This window comes from Podarcis bocagei (genome assembly GCF_964188305.1).
Source record: "Podarcis bocagei genome assembly, chromosome: 2".
Lineage (NCBI taxonomy): Eukaryota > Metazoa > Chordata > Lepidosauria > Squamata > Lacertidae > Podarcis > Podarcis bocagei.
The window spans coordinates 63931979-63954787 of record NC_138126.1 but is presented as its reverse complement, the minus strand read 5'-3'; the positions used below and the strand labels follow the sequence as shown (position 1 = coordinate 63954787).

General features: G+C 46.5%; 4 protein-coding genes across 5 annotated transcripts in view; 2 read left to right on the top strand and 2 right to left on the bottom strand.

Annotated features, from left to right (window-relative positions):
- The window catches only part of KIAA1191, a 282731-nt gene that overhangs the window by 27405 nt on the left and 232517 nt on the right, over positions 1 to 22809 (bottom strand). The window lies entirely within an intron of this gene.
- Positions 38 to 3128, top strand: HIGD2A (HIG1 hypoxia inducible domain family member 2A). Its single transcript, XM_081185005.1, has 2 exons — positions 38 to 285; positions 2103 to 3128. Exons 1-2 carry the CDS (start codon positions 144 to 146, stop codon positions 2267 to 2269), a joined length of 309 nt encoding a protein of 102 aa, XP_081041131.1. The 5' UTR covers positions 38 to 143; the 3' UTR covers positions 2270 to 3128.
- CLTB (clathrin light chain B) lies at positions 7202 to 21300 on the bottom strand. Of its 2 annotated transcripts, XM_081184988.1 has the most exons (6): positions 20931 to 21300; positions 18566 to 18612; positions 12783 to 12900; positions 11953 to 12064; positions 11231 to 11284; positions 7202 to 10422 (listed from the first exon to the last, which is right to left on the bottom strand). In XM_081184988.1, the coding sequence occupies exons 1-6, from the start codon at positions 21112 to 21114 to the stop codon at positions 10251 to 10253; spliced, it is 687 nt and encodes a 228-aa protein (XP_081041114.1). In that variant the 5' UTR covers positions 21115 to 21300; the 3' UTR covers positions 7202 to 10250. The 2 variants fall into 2 exon arrangements, with proteins under 2 accessions (XP_081041114.1, XP_081041115.1); XM_081184989.1 differs by lacking the exon at positions 11231 to 11284 and having other exon boundaries at positions 20931 to 21295.
- Positions 15111 to 22809, top strand: part of FAF2 (Fas associated factor family member 2) — a 32014-nt gene continuing 24315 nt past the window's right edge. The window contains exons 1-2 of the mRNA XM_081184957.1: positions 15111 to 15223; positions 19748 to 19941. Of these exons, the coding sequence (XP_081041083.1) occupies positions 19939 to 19941 (3 nt within the window). The 5' untranslated portion in view covers positions 15111 to 15223; positions 19748 to 19938. The remainder of the gene's footprint in view (positions 15224 to 19747; positions 19942 to 22809) is intronic.

The following is a 22809-nucleotide window of genomic DNA, read 5'->3' as shown; positions in this document are numbered from 1 at the left end:
CATCCGAGAGCGCTGTTGGGCTACAGTGGGCACCGCGCGCCGCCTCGTTTGTACGGTAGCCGAAGAGGGTCAAAGCATAATTTAGCGCGAAGCAGCCTGTCCGTCTTTCCCGTGGTGTGGCCTCCTCCGGCGCCTGTTCGGCCATGGCTCAGAGCGCGCCGCCGCCCTTCGACCCCAACAACCCGCCCTTCATCGAGGGCTTCACGCCAACCGCCTACCACCCGGAGGAGGGGTTCGGGGACAAGTTCCGGCGCAAGACCCGCGAGAATCCGCTCGTGCCCATCGGTGAGAGGGAGGCCAGGGACCCTGGTTCAACAGGGAGAGCTTTCTCCTTGCAGGTCAAACGGGGTCGCCCGGGCTTGGTGGGGCGCCGTCTGCTGCAGACCAGGCCCCGCCAATTATGTCTTGGGTCAGCACCGGTCAAAGAAAAAAAGGGGTCAAATACAGAAAGAGGGAAAGCAAAAGATGAGCAGGAGTTCCTGAGGATAGGAAGCTGATGGGAGTAAGGCTGCCTTGCTTCTCTCCTGCAGCCCAGTGTGGCTTTGACACCGGCCAGACTTGACACACGGAAATGTCTTCTGCGAAACTTTCCTTGGCAGGGAGAGGGGTGGGGTAATCTCCACCAATCTCCAATGTTCTCCACCCTGGTGTTGGGGGTATTCATCTAGGCCCAGAGACAGGGTGACAATTGGGAGTTGAAAAGGGAAAGATGGTGAACTTGATTAAAGGGTTTGGATCTCTTGCTTGGTCATGAAGCTCCTTGGGTGACCTTGGGCCAGTCACTGTCTTCTCTCAGCCCAATCTACCTCACAGGGTTGTTTTGGTTAAATGAGGAGGGGAGAACATTGTACGCCGCCTTGAACTCCTTGGAGGAAAAAGGTGGGCTATGAATGCAGTAAATAAACAAATAAAAAAGAATAAGAGTTGTGGCACAATTTTATTTCATGGAGTAGAACTCACTTCATCAGATGCATGGTGTGTGATCCTTGTACCTGACAACGGAGGATCACCTTTTTTGTTAGAGCTTTCCAAACTTTTCTAGTTGGTGACACACTTTTTGGACATATGTCATTTTGTGGCACAGTAATTCAGTTTTGGTTCATTTCGTGACACAGTAATTGAGTTTTACTAGCAAACCCTTTCCTGCCCCAGGAGGAGCAAGGGGAGCATTCATGCAACATCTACACACTACAGCTGACACACTAATGTGTTGCAACACACAGTTTGGAAAGCTCTGCTCTCTGTGTCTGATGAAGTAGACTGCAGTAGCACACAAACAATTGTTTTAATGTGTTATTTTTTAAGAGGCCACAAAGCTATGAACAGTAATCTAGATTTTGGGTTGTGTGGATTATGTTGAGGTGGGAGCTGTTGGAGGAGAAAACAAACAATGCAGCTACATAAGAACATGAATCATTCCTAAAATATAACTATAAATGAGCCTTTTACATATGTACTTTAAGGATGTATACAAACTCAATGAGAGGTGTGAGCCTGCAGTTTCATATGCTTTTGCTCTCATTTTGAAAAGATATCTATCCATGTTCTACAAATAAAAAATATATTTTTATACTATACTACACTACACTGAAATGTTTAAATGTTTCTTTGATTGTCCTTGAATCTTCCCACCGCATTTGCCATCCTCTCCTGCCACACCAGTGTGGTGCGCCATATCCTTTGAGAACTATTGACCTAGAGGAAGGAATTGTGTTTAGTCAAGTGATTCTCAAACTGAAATTGTATTAAAACCTCTGTGTTAGGTGTATTCCTCACTCAGGTGAGCAGAGTAGTGAAGTTCCGTGCAGCATTGATTCCCACCCACACTTGCCCAGGGATATGTGGTCAGATATTTCCTCTTTGGGAAACAGTCTCCAAGAGAAGAAGGGCTTCCTCTTCCTAATATTTTCCATTTGTAGAATTCTTTACTATCTTTGTCTTGAGGCTGGGGTTTTCCCCTGTGTGGTTATTCACTATTTTACCAAGGAGGAAGTGAGATTGACAGAAAATGTTTAGACTTACACCTCTTTGATGAAAACCTGACTTTCAGTTCACGAGGAAACATGGTCACATTTCCTTCTTTCTCTTGTCCTGCCCTTTAGGATGCCTTGGCACAGCAGGAGTTTTGGCCTATGGACTCATCTGCTTCAAGAAGGGAAATACCCTTCAGTCCCAGAGGATGATGCGGGCACGTGTTCTAGCCCAGGGCTTCACCGTCGCAGCCATATTGGTGGGTGTGGTGGTTGCGTCAATGAAACCAAAGAAGTGAACCTGCTACTGTTGTGCAGCCACGTGTGGCTATCCAGTATCATACTGAGTCTTTCTGCAATGGAGAGGGTGCTTTCCCCACCTTGTGTGGTGATATTTTGTAGTGACCATCAGGTGCCAGATGGTTCCGTTAAATATATATATACTGTCACACACATACATAAAGCAGTGTTCACTTATTCAAGTAATTAAACCTTGACACTGGTATATAAGGATTTTTCTGCACTGATATTATTATGACAGGCAGCGAGCGTTTTGCACATGTTCAATTGACTCCCCAAGCGTCACTCTTGGAAATGACCATCCAAGTAGGACCAGAACCACTGCAAAGTGGTGCCACCCACCCTTGAGTCAGACAACCGCTCCAGAAGGATACCATTGTTGATTGTATTGAAAGCCACTGAGAGGTTGAGGAGAATTAACATGGGCACATTTCTCCTGTCTCTCTCCCAACAATTAGGGCAAGGCCACCCCCAAAGAAGATGTTATGAGGGTGGCCCTTGCCCTTGCCTCCCCACAAAGTGGTACCACCATTGGCCCACGTCTTTATGTAGCCCTTACTCCCCTGCTAGAATGAGCCCAGGTGGGTTTTTAATCAGTCAGCCAGCAGATAGTGGAGTGTTGCAAGCTTCCTGTCTCCGCTAAAGGTGCAAAAAGGCCAGTTTCTTCAAGAGGAGGCAGCATTCCAGCAGCTGTGGAGGAGGACCAGATAAACAGCTCACCTCCTCCATTGATGGGCTCTGGCTGCTGCTACCTCCAAGAACAAAGTGTCCGTTCTCTCTTATATAGCCTTGTCATAAAGCTGGTTTGGCTGACAAGGCCAATCAATATATTGGAGTAAAAGTTATTAGTAAAGCTAATTGGAACAAGTGTCTTTATTACCTTGGGGGCACTTTTGTGCTTCAAAACACTTCAGAAATTGCTCACATTTATCACAAGGTCTGAGGGCTGGAAGGGATGAGCAAAACCTTTGAATGAGAGGGAAATTTACTTCTACTTGTGGTCACTCTATCTGAAATATTCACATTCGAGAGTGGAGTAGATTACGCCTCTTTGAACCGAAACAAAATTGTAAGCTTATTCTTTGCTCTCTTCTCCTTGCCAGCTGTTGGTATCTACATGCGCTGCTCTTGCACATGCTGGTTGTTTTATTACTGGTGCCAGCTTCTAGCCAACTGCTCTCAGTTCCTCTTGCATTCAGTGTCCTGCTCCCACCCAACACACACACAAGTTCTTACTTATGTGTAAGAAAAGTATCTTTATCCAGGTAATAGCAGAGGCGTAGCAGCAGACATAGAGCTCAAGAGTCATGATTCAGGAACAAGGCAAGACATTCAGAACTGGACACAAGTGATGTAAATGCCCCCAACAAGTTTCCAAGACTTGGTCACCAAGCTTTTAAAGGCAGGGCATGGTACACTCACTCGTGAGACTTGCTTGCCTTGCATGCATGTCCAGATTCCAAATGTGTACTCCGTTGGGGAGAGGGGAGTCTGCTCCCATCTGCAAAGATGGCACCTGCTTCTAGGCAACAAGACACCACCTTCCTGTTCAGTTGCTGCCACCCCCTATTCTGCCTCCACTAAGGCTATCTGCTCTGCAGGAAGCTGGGTGGGGGGAGCTCTGAAGTAACTGACATTGGGGTGAAAAGGTGAGGTTTTCCAACCCAGATTCCCACCACTGAGCTTCCACCCACCCCAGTTTCTTCTTCCTCCTCCTATATCAGGGCCTGCTAATCAAAACTCAGTCCCAACATTCAGGCTGATGACTTGAAAAGCCTGGGTATGGAAATGGATACATGACTTGGGCTGCAACAATCTACCCCCTTACCCTGGAGTAAGCCCCACTGAATTCAGTGGAACTTATTTTTGGGTAGATCTGTATAGAACTCTTGCTTATGGTTTATGTTGCACAGCTTGTGACTAAGAAAAGGATGTAAACATGGCTGATGCAAATTGCTGGAAGATGGGTTATGTAAATAAAGCAATTGGGCATCTTGGGACACATGAAGTTTTGAAGACACATGAAGTGGAGTGAGTGGAAAAACTTTATTTCCAAAGCATTATTTCATAACAATGAGTTAAGTATAGTGATGGCTGTCCACTGAATGCATTTCATTTGCTTTGATATAACCATTAGTAATCTGACTTATAAGACAAGCCATGTTAGGCAGATTCTTGGCAGCTTGCTCTGCTGAATAAGGCTGTTGATATATTATTAAGCTATTACAGGATTAACTATTTTTTTTCAGAAAAACCTCTTTGATTGTCCATTTATTGCACTGTAGAATCAAGTTTGTTTACATTTTCTGACTGGCAATTAAATGTAAGATTGAGGAAATCTGGTATGCAGAAGGAAGAGGTTTAGCCTAGTTGCCAGATCTGCTGAGGACAAATTATTCTATGAACAAATTCTTCATGCCAGTCGCTAAGGAAAAACAGATGCCACTAAAATAGTTTGTAATGGGGCACTTTGCATTCAAGAGCTATATGGCCCAAATCATATAGAAGATTCACTTCATTAGATGGGAAGTTTGATACTGGATGAAGAGACATCAGAGAAGAATATGCAGAATGTTATTCTCAGATTTTTGGGAGTAATTGGCGGCAACCTCTATTTTGTGTTGTATAAGCTCAGCAAATTGAATAGGTGCTGTGGAAATACAAGGGAAGCAAATAAGTTTTCAACAAAGAGACCTTCATAGAAAAGCTTTCCATTATTCTTTCTGCAACTACACCCAATATTTTGTTACTTGTTCTCAGTTTGTCATCACCCAAAGTAATAGTGCCAGCATGATTCTTTTACAGCTCAATCTGTTTTGAGAACTGGTCTTATAGGACCTGGATTCTGTGGCAGCTGTTTCCTATACACTGGATTGAATTTTTAAAATTCAATTTGAAGCTATCAATACCCATTGAAGTTACGACTCTCAGTAGAGCACTGTGTTTGTTTCCTCAGAAGTGCTGCTAAATACACAGTGGCCTACAGCAAGGGTAGGGAACCTGTCATCCACACACCATTGGACTACAATTCAACCTCATGATGGGTTGATGGGAGTTATAGTCCAGCAGACATCTGAAGGTTCACAGAGTATCTTTCAATTCCCTACCAACAGAGATGGGGAACTTGTTGCCCCTCTGATGTTGGACTTTCAACTTCTTTAGCCCCAGTCAACATGGCCAGGAATGATGGGAATTGTAGTCCATCAACATCTAAAGGGCCACAGGTTCCTCATCTAATGGTACCTACTGGTATGTAATGCTATATAAGATTGTATTGTGAGGTGTTAATGGCCAGCTGTAAATTCTAGTCTTGTGTAGATAAATAAGAAGATAGTGACATAGCCAAAGCAGTTCCTGAGTCTAGAGGCATGAGCAACCAGAACAAAGTCAAAGAATTTGCCACCAAGTAACAACGCTGTATGCCCCTCTCTCCCTTCTAGTTATGTTTGTATATTAATAACTCCAAATTCTTTCACTGAAGCTGTTCTTTATTTTGGCTTTACTATTTGCAGCCACAAAATAAGAACTCTGCAGTAAACGATTGCAACTACAGTGGGCCTTTAAATGTTTAGCCTTAGCCCTGTTCCTCCTAGCTCCTCTGTCACAATGGCTGCTTGGACATTAAGGATTTTAGATTCTCCAGAGGACTGGGCTTCTCCTGAATTAGCAGAAAGGCAGAGGTATCAGAACTGTTAGCTTTTCCAACAAAATTTCAGGGTGCAGAGGTCAGAAGCAAGATGTCTGGGCAGAGTTGTCTTACAGATTCATCCCGCCCCACCAGCAGTAATTCATTCTTATCTTTTTAACACACTAAGTGATGTTTAAAAATGAGAATTACTCCAACTTTATGATAGAGAGAGAGATGCTCAGTGCCTTACAGAAGGAAATGTAGAACATGACTTATTTAAGCCCAAAATATGCTTGGCTTATGTTGACAGGCAAACATTAAATGCAGTCTGTTGCTTTGCTGACTGTCAATGCAGAGTGCATAAGTTCAGTTTTATTTGCCAGTGGGGAAAGAAGAGGCATTTCCAAGAACACTTAAGACTATCTACAACAGACTTGCTTGTAGTTAGCTGCTTTCTTAAAGTGCATTACAATTCTTTATAGTGAAGTGCGTGGATATAATTCTGTCTCAGACAAATGTACAGGCAAGCAACTTTTCATCAAGGTAACAGAACGTACCTGCCTGAAAAGATGAGTTAAAAGCTAATAAGCTTGAACCACCTTCTATTTCATAAAATTGGGGGTAATCAGAGTGTGCTAAAGAAGTGGATTTTCCCTTCTTGTTTCAGAGAACGTTTAAAATGAAAAAAGGAATTCAAATCTGCGTCTGTGAACATAGGAAAACTATGGCTCATTTGAAAACATTCTGTATTTACTGCTTAAGAAAAGTTTGCCCCACAAATACCTTATAAACCAAGGCTAGAACTTTTTAATATAATACGGAGTAAGATAGATCTATTATTAAGTGTGCCTCCCAAACATTGCTGACATAATTTCTTTCATAAGCTTCTTTTGTGGAACTTGTCTAAGGAAGCAACACCATGAATGCTTACCTAAGAGTAATTGCCACTGGAGACAGTGGAACTTCCAACTAACCATGCCTAGAATCAGTCTCTATGTGTCTAAAAACTCCCAGTGCTGCTTCAGAGAAAGGTATTCAAAATGGTCATCCCCTCCTATAACAGAGGATTGCAAGGCTTCAGCCTAGGACAGAGTTGGGGAACCTGTGGCCTTCAAACTGGCCAATAATTAGCCCCAACTAGCATGGCTGGTGTTCTGGTAGTCTGGTAGGTCTTGTAGTTCAACAACAACTCAGAGGATCACATGCTCCCCAACTTTGGCCTAGGATATTAATTGCCCCAAATATTCTCCTCCCCCATTATTTCAAAGAAGCATGGAAAGAAAGATTCTGTGACTCCTTAAACTGTGAATGGAGTAGTGGCAGTTTATTGATAATAGTTGGTTTAACAAAGTCACAGATTGTAATGTTGGGGGGCAGAGCAGCTGCAGGCAAAGCTCCCGCCTCCCCCAAGTGCCCCCCAGCTTACTGCTGCCACCACTTGGGGTGCCAGACATAGTAGTAGTGAAATTCTGGGCTGACTGGGTGATTCCAAGCAGGGGCTGCTTCTTGCTACTGGACTCCGGTGCAGATATCCATCCCGGGGTACAAAGCAAACAGCTTGGTTTCCAGAGGATATGGTGAGGAGTGGTCAGACCACCAATGCTCCCAAGCTGTCTCCTCTATGCTGTGAAGTTCTCTGTAGCTGATGGTGGAAGAGGGAGCTGCCATCAGTCTGGGATCTGTCACTCGTCTCTAGCTCTTCAGATAAACTTGAATGTGGATTGTTCCAGAGGAAACATCCCTAAAACGAACCCTTGTAAAAAGATAGTTTTCTCTGCGCTTCTCTTAGCTAGCAATAACAGCCCCCAAACAGAGAGTTGTAATGCAGTTGTCACAAACTTTATATTGCAAATCAACGCGTCTTTGGCCAATAGGGCATGTTGGACAAAGACTGGGCAGGCTTTTTGAGCTGCATATACTGCAAGGCTCCCTCGATCCTGCAAGGTTGTTGTACTGCATAGGGTTTGTTTCCAAAGCTGTTGGGCTCCTGATTAGAGAAAAGCAAGAACCTTATTAAACATTTTACCTAAAAGAGCTGCCTTTCCCCATAGGAACACATCCTTTTTTCTGTAAGCTGTCAAGTCCCAGACCAACCCACTTTTTAACACTGTAAACTGTTTTCCCTGCACGACGCTTATCACATCATTTTTGAAGAGCAAGGTGCTGATGCGACAGTCCACATGTGGAAAATTCAAATGTTGTCAAAAGCTCCTTGAAAGAACTTTCCTGGGATAGGAACTTCCATTTCCTCTGTCGATCTTTTTTTTATACACATGCTTCACTGTTCAAAAATGATACGGTGAGCTTAGCGCACGAGGACCTTAACACATTAAATAATATACGTGGACATAAGCAAATCACAAAAGCAGCTCCCTGCAAAGCCAACCCAAGTAAGGAGGTGAACCCTGATAATCTATGTATTCTGTGCTTACAGCTGTTTCTGTGGTCTTGGAAACTTTGCCAACAATGCACAACCAGCCCAGATCCCCCTCCCCCAAATGGCCATATATTCCTGAGACTCCAAAATACGCACTTGCAGCCACATGTGGCCATTGTGCTTTTCTGCTATTAGGTTCACATTCACTCAAGGTGAAGAATCTTCATTAGAGGAGCCAAGCAGCCCCTCACAGCAGAACATACACCCAATGGGAAAATGAGCGATCTGTCGGCTCCTCTCCTGGTACAAAGGAAGAGATGGCAGGAGCCTAAGATACAGGCCAGCAGTATGGAAAGGGACAAATACTACAGAATCATCACTTACTCTTCACACAGCACTGGGAGAGTGGACTGGTTTCAGTGTAATTTCAGCTCCAAGTTTGTTACCTGGGCTGGGGAAACCTAATGGCAGCAAGGTCATCAGCTGCACCATAAGGTGTCCAGCAAATCTCTGAATCTTTATAGAGGGAAATCAGCCTTCAAATCAAACGTGTAGACTGAAATCCTACACCCACTTACTTAGCAGTAAACCTCATTGAACTCCATGGGACTTACTTCTGAACAGACATGATTGTGCTGGTGAAGTGTTTTAAAACTGCAATCCTGTGCATATATATATATGGAAGAAAGCCCTGTTGGATATACCGTGGCACTTTGTTCCAAGCTGCACAGGAATGCATTCTCAAGTACTGTACAGTATTTGATTTGGGGGTGTTGACTTACTATGGGTGGCGGCAGTAAGAGAATGGACCTTGGCTTGCTTAGAAGCCCCAAAGGCATAGACAGCTCCTAGTGGGAGATGAGTACAGAATTGCTCTGCTTTCATCTACCTTCCCTTTGAAGCACACAAACTGAAAGAAGCAATCTCTCCGAGAAAAATCCAGTTAACCCCATATCACGTCCCTGTGCTTAGTGTTGCCTTTGCAAATACAGAATAATATGCCTTGAGGGGCACACGTGTGCATGTAAATGAGAGAGGTGGGGAATGAGAATATGAAGGAAGTGCTCAGGATTTTTTCTTATATTCTTCCCCTTCTACCTCACCTAAGCCAAAACAGGCTTTTGATTCAGGAATAACTAACTGGTGGTGGGGAGAAACAGCATTCCTCTCAGTGGAAGCAAGTCTTAGCACAATGGCTTGTTGTCGTTTCCCCCTGCAGCTCTTTCATGACTTCAAACAGATCTTAAGTTCAGCCCCTCCATTACAATTTCAGCACACCAAGTCTTTAGGTCAGTTTCCCTCATTGCCCTCTCTCCCTTTTGCACATCCCTCCCCAGGGCTTGCAGACACCCTCCTCTTTCTCTGCCAAGCCTGCCAGGCACCAGCTCGGAAGCACGACTAAGCTCCAACACTCTACCTACTCTCGGGGGTCACCGCTCACTCTCGCTGGGGGTAAGCAGCAACAAGAGAGGAGCCCCTAACTTGGGGGAACCTACATGCAGCCCTGGGCTCCAATTGAGTGGTGCCTCCCGGGTCTGGTACAAAGTATTGGGAAAGTGAACTGTGTTTTGCCTACCCTACCGGCCAAGTCTGATGAGATAAACAGGGGCCAGGGAACCCTGTGAATGCCCCAGACGCTAAAACAGGGAGTGACCTTTCTCGAAGGCAGCAGGTGTGTGAACCAAGGAGGGCAGCTGCCCAAGGAACCACGCAGTTAATAAATATGTGGAAAAAGATACCAATGCACCCTTTAAGCAAAGTAAAACCAAGGGGGAGGGGTACAGGCAACCACTCGGCCCGAGTGACGCAAACGCACGGAGGAGAGAGGAAGGGGCAGGGGTGGGATGCTTTTGGTGTCCCCTACTGGTGGCCATCTAAGCCTGTTGTTGTGCAGCAGCGAAATCCGCTGGCCAAAGAGCAACTCGGCATCCTCACCCCGGCCCCCGGCCCAGCCCCCAGCCCCTTTCCAGCTTGGCTAGCGGGCCAGGGGTGTCTGTTTGAGAGAGATCAGCACAGAGCGCATGCGCGACACATCCTTGGACTGCTTGCTGCTCTTGGGGTTGAAGTCACAGAGTTGGGCCACTTTCTCCCATTCGGTGCCGGGCATCTCTTCCTTGGACTCCTTCATGAAGGCTTCCTCCGAGGCCCTGGAGAAGGAGGCAAGCGAGCAAAGGGTCAGGCTCAGGAAAAAAAGCAGGCAAGCACCTCCTTATCTACGGTACTATGCCAGTCAGGTAGCCAAGAGGAATTGCTTGGTTAACTGGAGACTGAAAATAGATTGCCTTTCACATCAAAAGAAGATTAAAGGGCACTGCCACTTACTTATCAGGAAAGAACAATTAACAATAAAGGAACGGCCTTAAGTGGCAGAGAAACACAAAGCACAATTAGTAATGGAAACGCTTTCCTCACGTGTCATGTTTGTTATAGCTGCTATAATGTCTCGTTGCTTTAATTATTTGTAAGTTATTTCGGAATATGTATTTCTAAGTCGCTTTGAGTTCACCTCTGTGAACTCAAACAAATTAATATTATTTGTTTCCTTTTCTGCAATAAAAAGTTCTCAAAAGAAAAGAAACGGCACATAAAGATCAGTCAAAACCCTCTTGGGATAGGAATGGCTCTGAGTACAACAATATCAAAGAAGCACTAGACTTTCTAAAGGAAACTGGGGGAAACTATTCAGTCAAATGGCTGCACTCACGCTCTGAATATATGCCTGGAAACTCTCTGTATAAAAGGAAAGAACCAATGCAGCATTAGCCTATCCTGAAACATTTGCAGAAGCCCCTTCTTCACTTGTAAAATGTCTGGCAACAAAGAGACCCTCAAATGCACACCTGAGCTCTTGTGTAACTAGCAAACTTAAGCTTATGGAATAGAGCCCAACAGCCACATACAGGAGATCCATTTAGGAAAGGACCCAAAGGAGAAAAGAGCAATAGAGAGACGTACACGTAGCCAATCACATCGGCATCCGGCTGCTGGTAAAAGGCTTTGTCAGCAATCCTACGGTGTGACCCAGAGACAGAAGAAAGCAGCACAGCAGAGAGGCAGCAAAGAGTTAAAGAGAGAAACGTGGGTTAGAATCAGACAAAGCAGGAGAATACGCATGGGGAAGCTCCCATGGGATGGTTAGAGATTCGTTAGTCAAACGCTTAGAAGTGACAGAAGGCAGCCCCCTTATGGAGATGAAATATTTGGCATGGTCCATAACCCCACAAAAACAGAGACAGCAGCTTCTAGGAAGCAGCAAGCCCAAATCTCAGATTGACTACAAAGGAAACCCATCCAGGATGTTTGCAGTAACTAGTCTGACAACGCCTTGAAGTCATGCAGCAGATAATGTGGAAAGGCTCGCCTGCGTGTTGCAGATCTGAATGCAAGAGTGACCAGTCTTGCTGCCTGATGAGGCACTCTCACCAGAATCCATTATTTGGCCCGTATAAATTTATTGCACAGCTGTGATGGTGTGGCCTGGTAGAAATATGGTTCAGGGTTTTTATCTCCAAGCTCCCTAACCCAGCCTGCCCCCAGGGATGTGTGGGAGCCAAAAGAGCGAGGTCCCTTTTCTCAGGCTGCATTATGCCCAGGGGCAGCTCTGATACGTTGGCAGGTGCCAGGGGTGAAGTGAGCTATTATTGGCAGGGGCTAAAAGCTGTCCCTCCCAGCCGTACCTGTTGTTGGCCCGGTTCCTCTCCATCTGCTCATTTTGCCGCAAGTTCCACTCTTCCAAGTCCTTCTTGGCCTTTTCACGCCATTCCTGCTCTAACACCTTAGAGGTCACATCTGAAAGGAGAAGGACACATAACTGATGGGCAGAAGGACAGTGACAGAGAGAAGTTGCAGCTGCAGCCCAGCACCTCACAAAGCTGGCTCTGAGGAGATGCTGAGAATAAAACCTAGGACCTTCTCCATGCTAAGCAGATGCCGCACCAGTGAGCTGCTGTCCTTTTGCCACAGCCCTTGGAAGGAAGCTGAGGCAGGGAGCTGCTGACTGTAATGATATGGAAGAGCCCCTTCACAAGATATAGCCCAAGTGCTGCTCTAAGCAGTCGCAAAACACAGATAACAAGGGCAAAGAAGTGGGCACACAGGCAGTGGACTAAGTGGAAATGAGGGAGGAGCGTAAGCACTGGGAGACAAATCAGTGTACACCCAACTAGTCAGGCTCTGTGTTATGAAGGAGGCCTACTGGTTCTGTATATCTAGCTGAAGGCCCATGAAAATAGCTCTCCTGAGGTGAAGCTTGTGGCTAAAATTCTGTCTAGAACCCCTAATGTATATGTCTTTTCCTACTGCCTTCTCACTATATATGGATGTTTTAGGTTCCATTGCCATCTTCTTAATTATTCTATGTTTCCCAACTTCCTCAGCCCCAGCCACATCTACGTCCCTATTATCCTAGTGGCTTTTCATCCCCCCCAACCCTCTACAGCCCGAAGATGAAGTTAGAAGTACAAAACAGACATTTGTACAGTTTATATTTGCTCCTTCTCATTCCTACCCAACTCCTGCAGTCTCTTTTTCTGCTCCTCTCGCCATTTGCGGATGCTCTCAGGCTCCTGCGTCAGCCGGTCAGCTCTAGCAATGGCTGCATAGGCATCTGTGGGCCCATTGGATTCCTTTAAGCAAAAACAACAGTTCGTGAGATCCAGGCTCTCTTTATTCATAAAAGCATTTATGTATCACTGTATCATAAAATATATCAAAGCAGTTTGCAATAATATCTATGTAAAATAAAACACATACAATATAAATAAATAATAATAATATTATTTTTTACTTATACCCCGCCCATCTGGCTGGGTTTCCACAGCCACACTGGGCAGCTCCCAACAGAATATTAAAAACAATACAAAACATCAAACATTAAAAACTTCCCTAAACAGGGCTGCCTTCAGATGTCTTCTAAAAGTCAGATAGTTGTTTATTTCCTTGACATCTGATGGGAGGGCGTTCCGCAGGGCAGGCAGCACTACCAAGAAGGCCCTTTGCCTGGTTCCCTGTAACCTCACTTCCCACGGTGAGGGAACCGCCAGAAGGCCCTCGGAACTGGACCTCAGTGTCCAGGCTGCACGATGGGGGTGGAGACGCTCCTTCAGGTATACTGGGCTGTCAGAGTCCATCAACTAACTGTTATGGAAATATGCATTCTGAATTGCCTGCATAAGCTAGGCAGAATAGAAAAGTTTTCAGTAAGCATTTAAAAGTTGAAACAAAAGGTGCCTGCTCTATTGGCAGAGTATTCCACAGGACCGGGCCACCAACACTAAAGGCTCTATTTTGATGTGGATTTGACATCCAATGAGCTTTGGCAACTCACCCAAAACCACAGTTCCGGGTTCCTTCAACCCACAGCCAAGACAACCTCTGTTGGGGAAGCTGTGGAGTAGTAGGTTGGGCATCCCTAACCTGTCTCGTTGTCCCAACACCAGATGCAGGCCCCCAAGAGAGAGGAGTTTCCCAGTGGTAGGAAGTGAACTCCTCTCCCATACCCACCCATAGTCTCAGTCAACCACAAATCTACGTGGAATAAGAAGCAGCATGAAAAGTCTTGCACCAAATTATGGTGAAGTCCTAATCCTAGTTCTCCAGCAGATATAAACAACCTTTTCCGAAGGTCCATTCTGTGAACAAGGTGGAAAAGAATGGAAACTGTGAAGAAGGTTCAAGAGTCCTAGCACAACTGCCTGAAAATTATGGTACTATTTATTTATTCATTCATTTATTTCATTTACAAATTGTTTCCCATGAGGTATCCCAAAGTGATTTACACATATATAAAACATAAAAAGAAGGTAAAGGACCCCTGACAGTTAAGTCCAGTCGTGAATGACTCTGGGGTTGTGGCGCTCATCTCACTTTACTGGCCAAGGGAGCCGACGTTTGTCCGCAGACAGTTTTTCCAGGTCATGTGGCCAGCATGACTAAGCTGCTACAGGTGAAACCAGAGCAGTGCACGGAAACGCCGTTTACCTTCCCACCAGAGCGGTACCTATTTATCTACTTGCACTTTCACGTGCTTTTGACCTGGTAGGTTGGCCGGAGCTGGGACCGAACAACGGGAGCTCACCCCATAGTGGATATTTGAACCGCCGACCTTCTGACCAGCAAGCCCTAGGCTCAGTGGTTTAGACCACAGCGCCACATTATTTATATATATATATATATATATATATATATATATATATATATATATATAAAATAAAAGCCTTTAAAAGTGATCATATATATAAAAAGAGCTTAGAACAACAGCACAGGCCTAAAATCAGTTCAATTCCAAGAGAGATACCAACTGGGGTAAAGATTTCAGAAGGCTTGTTGAAAGATAATAGAGAAGGTGACCGACATGCAACGGGAGGGACTTTCGAAGGGTAGGTGCTGCACACTAAAGGCCCAATTCCAACACCATGCGGAATGAACCGCCTGGTAGGATGGTTTTTGCAGTGATCAGTTGGGTATGTAGGGGGTGAGACAACATTTTAGGTATCCTAGACCCAAGCTGCATAGGGTTTTCTGCATCAGTACGTACCAGCACCTTGAACCTAGTCTGGTATAAGCTTATAGGAACAGGTCCTTCTGAAAGCTACACTCCTATGCTGCCCAATAGAAACCCTTCATCAGCCATGTACCTGCCCAGCCTTATCCAATGTGCTATTCGCTGCCAACGTGATTTTCATGTCTGTGTAACAGGCAAGCACCTACAGTTCTAAGGAGGAACGGCTGCAAGTTGTTCCTCTGTGATGTCATCCCTCTGATGTCACAGTCGGTCTTGAGAAGGTTAGTGCCTTCTTGAGGAGATCTTTCTCTGATCCTAGCCAGGCACTTGTTTCAATCGGCTCTAAAACCACCTTGACGCCACCCAGGGCCATTGTCATGGCAATTACTACAGCCTCAAGCTGAAATCATGCAGGAAGTGCTAGAAGTGGTCACCTTTATTTAAAGGCTAGTAATCATAGTAATTAAATAAGCCAGCTGCAGGCATTTGAGAAGGCCCACAGTATCGCTTCCATTTACATACAACATTTTATTGGTCCACAGCCAGACTCCTTGCAGTTGATTATGTACTGGCTCTCAGTGAAGCAGCTCTCCCACCTAGCCTTTCCATCTCATTCCAAACATCAGAATCAATTGAAGCATTTATTTGAATTTTAGATTCCATTTCAAAAAGAAAGCAAATTTATATGACCAAATTTATACAAATCAAGTAATAAAATTGTTTCTGGACCGGGCCACTGAAGGTGAGGAGGGAGGAGAATGAGATTTCCCTCAACAGAGTCTTGCCCCATGCAAAAAGCTAGTGTGTCACGGAGAAAGGTTCAAGTCTAGTATCCCCCTCACCTCTCTCAATGGTTCAGTCCAGGAACAGTATCACTATGGTTAGGAACTGTACCCTGAAAAGAGTTTTTCCGTGATATAAAAAGATAAATGGGACTGGGTGGCAGGTGGAGGCTGAATCTAGTGAGACTGCAGATCACGCCCAGGCAGAAGTCCCCACCCCCTATATCAGGGATGTGGGTGACCTGTGGCCTTATGGGTGTACTTCGACTCCAACTCCCTCAGCTTCAGCCACCATGGCCAAAACAGTGAAGGGATAGGAACTCAGCCAATTCAGGAAAAGGCTGAGGCCTTTTCCACAGATGCCACAAGATTCTTCTTCATTTTTGCACCAACAGACTAACACAGCTAGCTCTCTGGAACCTGAAGATAGCTATTCAGTAGTCAAGCTATGCAAGCAGGGACAGGACTGGCTGAAAGCTGAAAGAATCCCACTATAAGAGGGAACGGCTGACCTTACCATTAGGCAACGTGAGGTAGCTGCCTGATTTTGAGTGTCATGAAAAGGCAACAAGCTGTCGGCTATTTTATTATGATTGCATTTTTACTGTTAGCACTTGTGCCAGAGTAACTTGTGCAGCCTTACCATTCTGTGGGATGGAGTGCTCTTTCCTACTCTGGGCTGCCCCTGAATTTCCACAGAATGTGCTTTCCCCTTAAGTTTCATGGGGCACTACAGAATTAGCCTATCTAATTCTCCCGGTTTGTTTGCCATTCCTTCTTGCAACGTCTGTTGTTGCAACAAAGCTGCAGTGCAGGAATAATTTGATAATGGGGTAGAATTGGCCACACCTGGTCTCTTGTAAGAGGGAGTGAGGTAAAGACAAGGAATGTGTCACTAGAGAGAAATGTGATACATGGCTAGTAGCCACAGGAAGGGAAACATTAAAGTCAGATGAGGTGGGGTGTGGCAAAAAGGCTGCACTCGCATCTAGTCCTCAAGGAAGTTTTTATCTGCCACCCGGCAGCCTACAACATAGAAACCAACTCCTAGAGGCTGAGGAGTCTGTGCCTCCCCCAATTAAATATTTGAGCCACCACCCAAGTTGATGGGCATTGCCATTCAACTGGTGTGTGTGCACCTTGTGATGGATTGTGCTGGGCAGGGATTACCTCCCCCCCCCCCAATATTTTATTCAAGATGGCACCCCTGGCCAACAGGTTGTTGCCTAGAGTTTTGGTTTGCACCAAATCAGCTCTATATTGGGGGCATCACTTTCTTCTTACTTCTCCTGTAACAACAAGAGGACTCCACACTTTCCCCTCAATTCCTAGGCTCTTGAAGGGAAATTATTCCAGCCCCAAAAGTGGTGTCCCTCGTGGAATGTGCAAATGAACACATCCACACCTCCAGCCTGACGAAACTGACCAAGACTGCCTTAAAAGTCTGGCTGGACTATTTCCCAAAGAGTAAACATGCTTTGACAGATGTGCATGTAAGCATTATTCAGATGTTAGCACTGTCACTCCAATATAATTCCACAAGTATTTCCCAGCATGCCTCAAACTTTCTCTACAACCTTGAGTTTGCTATTTTGGCTGGCTCTCTGGCTATATGAAAGCTTAGGGTCCACAAACTGTTATCTTGTTTGTTATGTCTGGAAGCAAGTAAGAGAAGGTAATGCCATAGCTCACGGGGGAGCATCTGCTCTGCATACAAAAGACCCCAGGTTCAATTCCCAGCTTCTCTAGGTAGGGGGGAATTCCTTGCCTGAAACTCTGGATAGCTTCTGGCAGGTCCTTGTAGACAACACTGGGCTAGGTGAGCCAATGGTCATACTGTATAAGGCAACGTCCTATGTTCCTGAAGATAGGTGGGTTGCTTTTCCAGAATCAAAAGTCAGATTCCAAGGGGGTTCAAGTTGGAGAGCGAAAGGCGGCTGCAATTAAGCAGAAAGCTCTCTCAGCTTCACAACTATTGCTGCTTGTCGTGTAGAGCAAGGCTATTGGATTACCCTCCACCCGCACCCGAATCCGCTAATCTAATTAAGTCTACCCATCTCCAATGGGATTACGCTGCTATACAGCAAGTCGATACCACAACAAGGAGGGAGTGAAGCGCTCCACAACAGCCGCTGCCTCTCCATCTACCCGAGCAGACCAGGCTTGTTCCTACGTCATGGTGTGGGATGGCATCCGAAAGGGCAGCGCGTGTTGAATTCCTCCTTGGCAGCTTGTAAGTGCTTGCCCACACACAGCATTGTAAGAGCGCTAAGCAACTGGAGGCTAATGTCAGCAGAAACAGGAGGCTAAAAGGCCCGTGTGGAGGGAGAAGGTGCGCTTACAGCGCACCATCTGACTAGAACGCAAAAGACAGCACAAAACTATTATTTCAGCCGTCGTATCAGTAGCAATCACAGCAGCACAACATAGGAACCATGTGTGCCCTCCAGATAACCAGTTTTCAAGACCAAAACAAAACAAAATCCAACCAACCCACAGACAGACAACGAAAGCCTCTGACTTCTAGGACTTTGGTCCATTTGGCTCAGTGTTGTCTACACTGACTGGCAGCAATTCTCCAGGATAGCAGGACCGGGGACATTCCCAGCCCGAGTTGGAGAAGCTGCACATTGAGCAAGGGGCCTTCAGCATGCAAAGAAAGCCAGGTCCTCTACCATTGAGCTGTGGCTCTTCCCCATCTAGATCCACATCCCTGCTATGTGTGATGCCCATAAGCAGCTGCAAGGGTTGAATTATTCTAGGGGAAGAGAATGTTATAGCCAATCTCAACTGGAAACAGAAGGACTGGTGGCTAGTATTCCAGATCACCCACAAACCTGTCCCCTTTTCTTTGAGAAAACTGCAAAGAAGCCAATAGTATCAGATGAGATGCCTTAAAGAACCTGCTCTGAACTCTGGGGGGTCTTGTAATTCCTGCTGGGCATCTACTACACAGGCTACATTCACTGGCCCCATAGACCACAAGTTTCTCTCAGAGGATCTCACCTGAAAGAGGTCTCCGTTCACGGTGGCCCCATTGCTGTCAAAATCAGCTGCAGAAGAAAAAAATAAAAACATGTTAGTAGCCATTTGTGCCACTTAGGCTAATGGAAGCTGTAGCCAAAAACATCTGGAAGGCAGCAGGTTGGGGAAAGGCTGGTGGAATGGGTTATATTATGGGACCAGCTGTCTGCCTCATGGTTTGAGTGGGTTACAAAAGTGGGAGGTCTGTGTCAGACAGGTAAACACAGCAATGTGTGGAAGCTGGAAGACAGAGAGAAAATACAGAGTCTCAGAATCTGGGGACAGAAAGTGCAGGAATCTGGAATGCTCACCCCTATATTCCAGCACCCCAAAATAAGTTCTAAGTAGCCAAGCCAATGGTTGTGGTTGCTGTTAGAGTCTTTGGTGCAACCTTCTCAGTAAAAGCCAGTCCATCAATTTGCGCCTCATTTTCATTAATCTCTAAGACCTTGGATAAGGACCTGGTAACTGTGGCACCTGTGAGCAACTGCTGAGATCAGAAGTTCTGCAGTTATTAGAAGCCAGAAGCCCCCTTTCCTCAGCACTGCAAGCAAATCTGATAGCAGGAGATGATAGGAATTTACTTCGAAATAAGTCCCCACTGAGTTAAATGGGACATTGTAATTTTTGCACTGAGGGTAAGGCACAGTGGGATGTTACTAAGAAAAGCTGGTTAGATGAGGGTGCAAATTATGGGCATGGATTTCTGTAAGCTAGAATTTAATTCATCAGATGCATGAACTGGTGTGGGGAAATAGTGGGAATATAGGAAAGAGTGGGCGGATGTACAATGGAAGAAACAAAATTAAGTTAACAAATCAGCAGCCTGATCCCATACATGTTTACTTAGAGGTCAACGGAAATATATACAGTCCTTGAGATCAGCCAGTCCACAAGAAGAAGGGGGCTGACTCCAGATACTTAATGGGCTGCAAAGAAGCGGGTGATCCCTTGTCAACTGTTTAAACAGGTCCTGAGACTCTAGGCCGCATGCTTGGAAAGGCCAAATGGGGACAGTGTGTTTTCAGTTCACAAGGCCTTTGAAAACAGTAACTATGGCTAAAGAGTGTAACTTTCTTCCTTGGGAAGAAGATCGATTCAGGGCTCCTGACTAAGCAGAGCCAAGAATGGACTTGTCTTTTTCACTTGTTCTGTTTTCAACAGCAGCATGACATGCAGAAATTAAGAAGCTTTTTTGGCAATGAGATCCAGCAGTGGAAAATCCCCACAACCCAGGCTGATGGCAAAGGCACAGGAGCAGGCCAGCTGAAAAAGTTGACAACCCTCAGCAGAGCTAAGGCAAAGGAGGAGAGTAAGCCAAAGGACAAAGGGGCAGCATTCCTTGTGCTTTTCCCATGGTAAGAGAACCTATTCCTTCCTTTCCTTACGCCACTTCCTTGTAGATGCCCTTGCTTTTCCTTGGCACCATGCACACACCCTGAATATTTGGCTACACCCAGGAAGCCTGGATCTGGTCTGGCAACATTTGTAAGGACTCCTCCCAAAGTCGGCCTTGAGATTCAGGAGGACTGTCTCCTAAGAATGGTCCCTTCCTTCTATACCATCTCTCCCCAGCCTAGCACTTGGGCCTAATACTTGCCTGCCTCATCCCAGCCAAGCTAGTGAGAGCTCTCTCTGTGGGTCACACTGGGGTTGTTCTGCCTTGGGCCAACTGTTCACACCTGGCCAAAAGATGCTAACTATTCAAAGATCCTAGGTGTAGAAGGGGGCGTCTGCATCAGCAGCTGGTTGGCCCAGATGGTGTTTGAGACCTCTCCCAACTCTGATTCCCTTCCTGTGGCTGCAGAGGTTGTCCTGAAGAGTAAAAGGCCTCTGTTTCCTATGAGTCCCAAATCCAAAGCACACCTGCTTCCTGACCTAAAGGGCTGAGCTAGAAAAAAGGAGGACAGTGCTCTACCAAAGACTGCACCAAAAGCAGGCAAAGTTATAATTTGTAGCAGAGGCAAAGACATCTCTGCCAGGATGCTGATGGCCAAGGCCTTGGGGATGGCGGACAGGGAGTACCACTTCCTCTTCTCCCACCCCAAGGAGAGGCAGGGGAACCTCAGAGGCTCCCTCCAAGCCAGCCTTCTGTCCACCGCTTCATCTTCATACCCAGGCCGAGGAGGAATGCACAGAAACACGGGGAGCTGCCCCAGCACCGAGTCCGGCAACTGGTCCATCTAGCAGCGGTACTGGCAGCAGGGTCGAACCCGTGACCTTCTGCATGCCAAGCAGGTGTCCCGCGGCGCCTCCCCCGCCCGCACCCCCGAGAAGCCCGGCTCGCCCGCCGCATCTCGGCGCAGGCCCGCGCGCCGCTTCTTTGCCCTTCGCCGCTCCGGCTCACCCGGCGCCTCGGCTGCCTCCTGGCTGCCTCCCGCGGCCCCGTCGGCGGTGCTGAAGCCCTCGTCGTTCTCGATGCCTGCGATCTCGCTCTCTTGCTGAGCCAGGAAAGCGGCGGCCGGGTCCTCTTCGGCGGCCTCGGCTGCTCCGCTCTCCGACGAGGAGAAGAAACCGAAATCATCAGCCATGTTGCCTCCCCCACTCGGCCAGCTGCGCCTCCTGACCCTTTCCTTCCTCGAGGACAACGGGCAGGCGACCCGACCTGCGCCGACGGCGCTCCTTGGCTGCAAAGGTAGGCGCAGAGAACCGCCAAGCGACGAGGAAGCCCGGGCTCAGCTGTCACTGCGGCGGCGGCGGCGGCGTCGGGCGGCGGCGGGAGGAGCCTCGCCGCGAGAGGACGGGCGAAGGGAGGTGACCTCACCAGCCAGGCTGCCGAGGAGCCCCGGAGCCGCGAGGGGGAAGCACTGCGGCGCCTCCTGCTCGCCATCGGGCTGGCCCGACGGAACCGCCGCCGTCGAAAATCAGAGCAGTTCCGCCCAGGGAGAGTTTTGCCAGCAACCGTGACGGCGGCAAAAGATGGCATCTTAAGGCCGCCGGACTTATTTTTGGCTAGTCACCTTTAGCAGCCCTTCTGGAAATTCCAAAATCCAGACAGTAACGGCAATTAGGCCAAAAATTGATTTGATTAGGCAAAATGGCACAAAATAGCTTTGGGCTTGCAAAGTTCTCCAGAGCTCTTCATCGGGCTATGAAGTGAAACGAAAAGGAAAAGATGACTGATGGTGAAAGCCAAGGAATCTGCAGCTGGGCTGCAGGCTCAAGCTGGACTGTTAGCTAGGGAAGGTAGCAGACATTCCAGTGAAGCTCGGTTGGGTGTCTTGCAGGTTTTGCTGTACACCAAAGGTTGGTTAGGAGGAGGAAGAGACAAAAAGTAGTTGACACACACACAGAGAGAGATGGGAATATAAAGGCCAGCTGTCACTCAGACCTGTCTACATCCTTCAGTGAAACCAGGAATAAAGAGGAACTTGGCAGTTTGTGCCGTGTTATGAGTTTGCAGGTGCCAGATCTCTCTAATCTCCAGATCCAGTAAATGTTAGAATTTAATCAAGGGTTGGGGTGTTAAGGTGAGTAGGAGGCACTTCTAATTGCTGGATTCAGCAAGTGTTAATAGTTAATCAAGCCGGGTTAACCTCCTTAAGGAAATAAAGGATTAAAGGGCTTGTGCTAGACAGCAAATGGATAGGGTACCATTACTCAACAGACAAAGCCAGAGTTTAGAGTAGAGAGGTTAGGAAAGATGTGACTTAGAAGGGAAGCAGCAATCTGGAGAGAGAAGGAGAGCAATGTTAGAAACTAATGTTTGCTTTCTGTTTGAATCCAAGACTGCAGCTATGGGAACAACATGATCCTCTTGGGGTGTTGATACTGTGAGCCCCTAAATTGTAGGCCCAGGTTGTACATATGTATATATAAACCATAGAATCATAGAATCATAGAATCATAGAGTTGGAAGAGACCACAAGGGCCATCGAGTCCAACCCCCTGCCAAGCAGGAAACACCATCAGAGCACTCCTGACATATGGTTGTCAAGCCTCTGCTTAAAGACCTCCAAAGTAGGAGACTCCACCACACTCCTTGGCAGCAAATTCCACTGCTGAACAGCTTTTACTGTCAGGAAGTTCTTCCTAATGTTTAGGTGGAATCTTCTTTCTTGTAGTTTGGATCCATTGCTCCGTGTCCGCTTCTCTGGAGCAGCAGAAAACAACCTTTCTCCCTCCTCTATGTGACATCCTTTTATATATTTGAACATGGCTATCATATCACCCCTTAACCTCCTCTTCTCCAGGCTAAACATGCCCAGCTCCCTTAGCCGTTCCTC

Coding starts and splice junctions, on each gene's coding strand:
- HIGD2A (XM_081185005.1), top strand. CDS start 144: ATGGCTCAGAGCGCGCCGCCGCCCTTCGACCCCAACAACCCGCCCTTC. Junction 286..2,102: donor GAATCCGCTCGTGCCCATCG/GTGAGAGGGAGG, acceptor CCTGCCCTTTAG/GATGCCTTGGCACAGCAGGA.
- CLTB (XM_081184988.1), bottom strand. CDS start 21,114: ATGGCTGATGATTTCGGTTTCTTCTCCTCGTCGGAGAGCGGAGCAGCC. Junction 12,065..12,782: donor AAAGAGACTGCAGGAGTTGG/GTAGGAATGAGA, acceptor TTCTCCTTTCAG/ATGTGACCTCTAAGGTGTTA. Junction 10,423..11,230: donor GCCGATGTGATTGGCTACGT/GTACGTCTCTCT, acceptor CTCCTTCTCCAG/GGCCTCGGAGGAAGCCTTCA.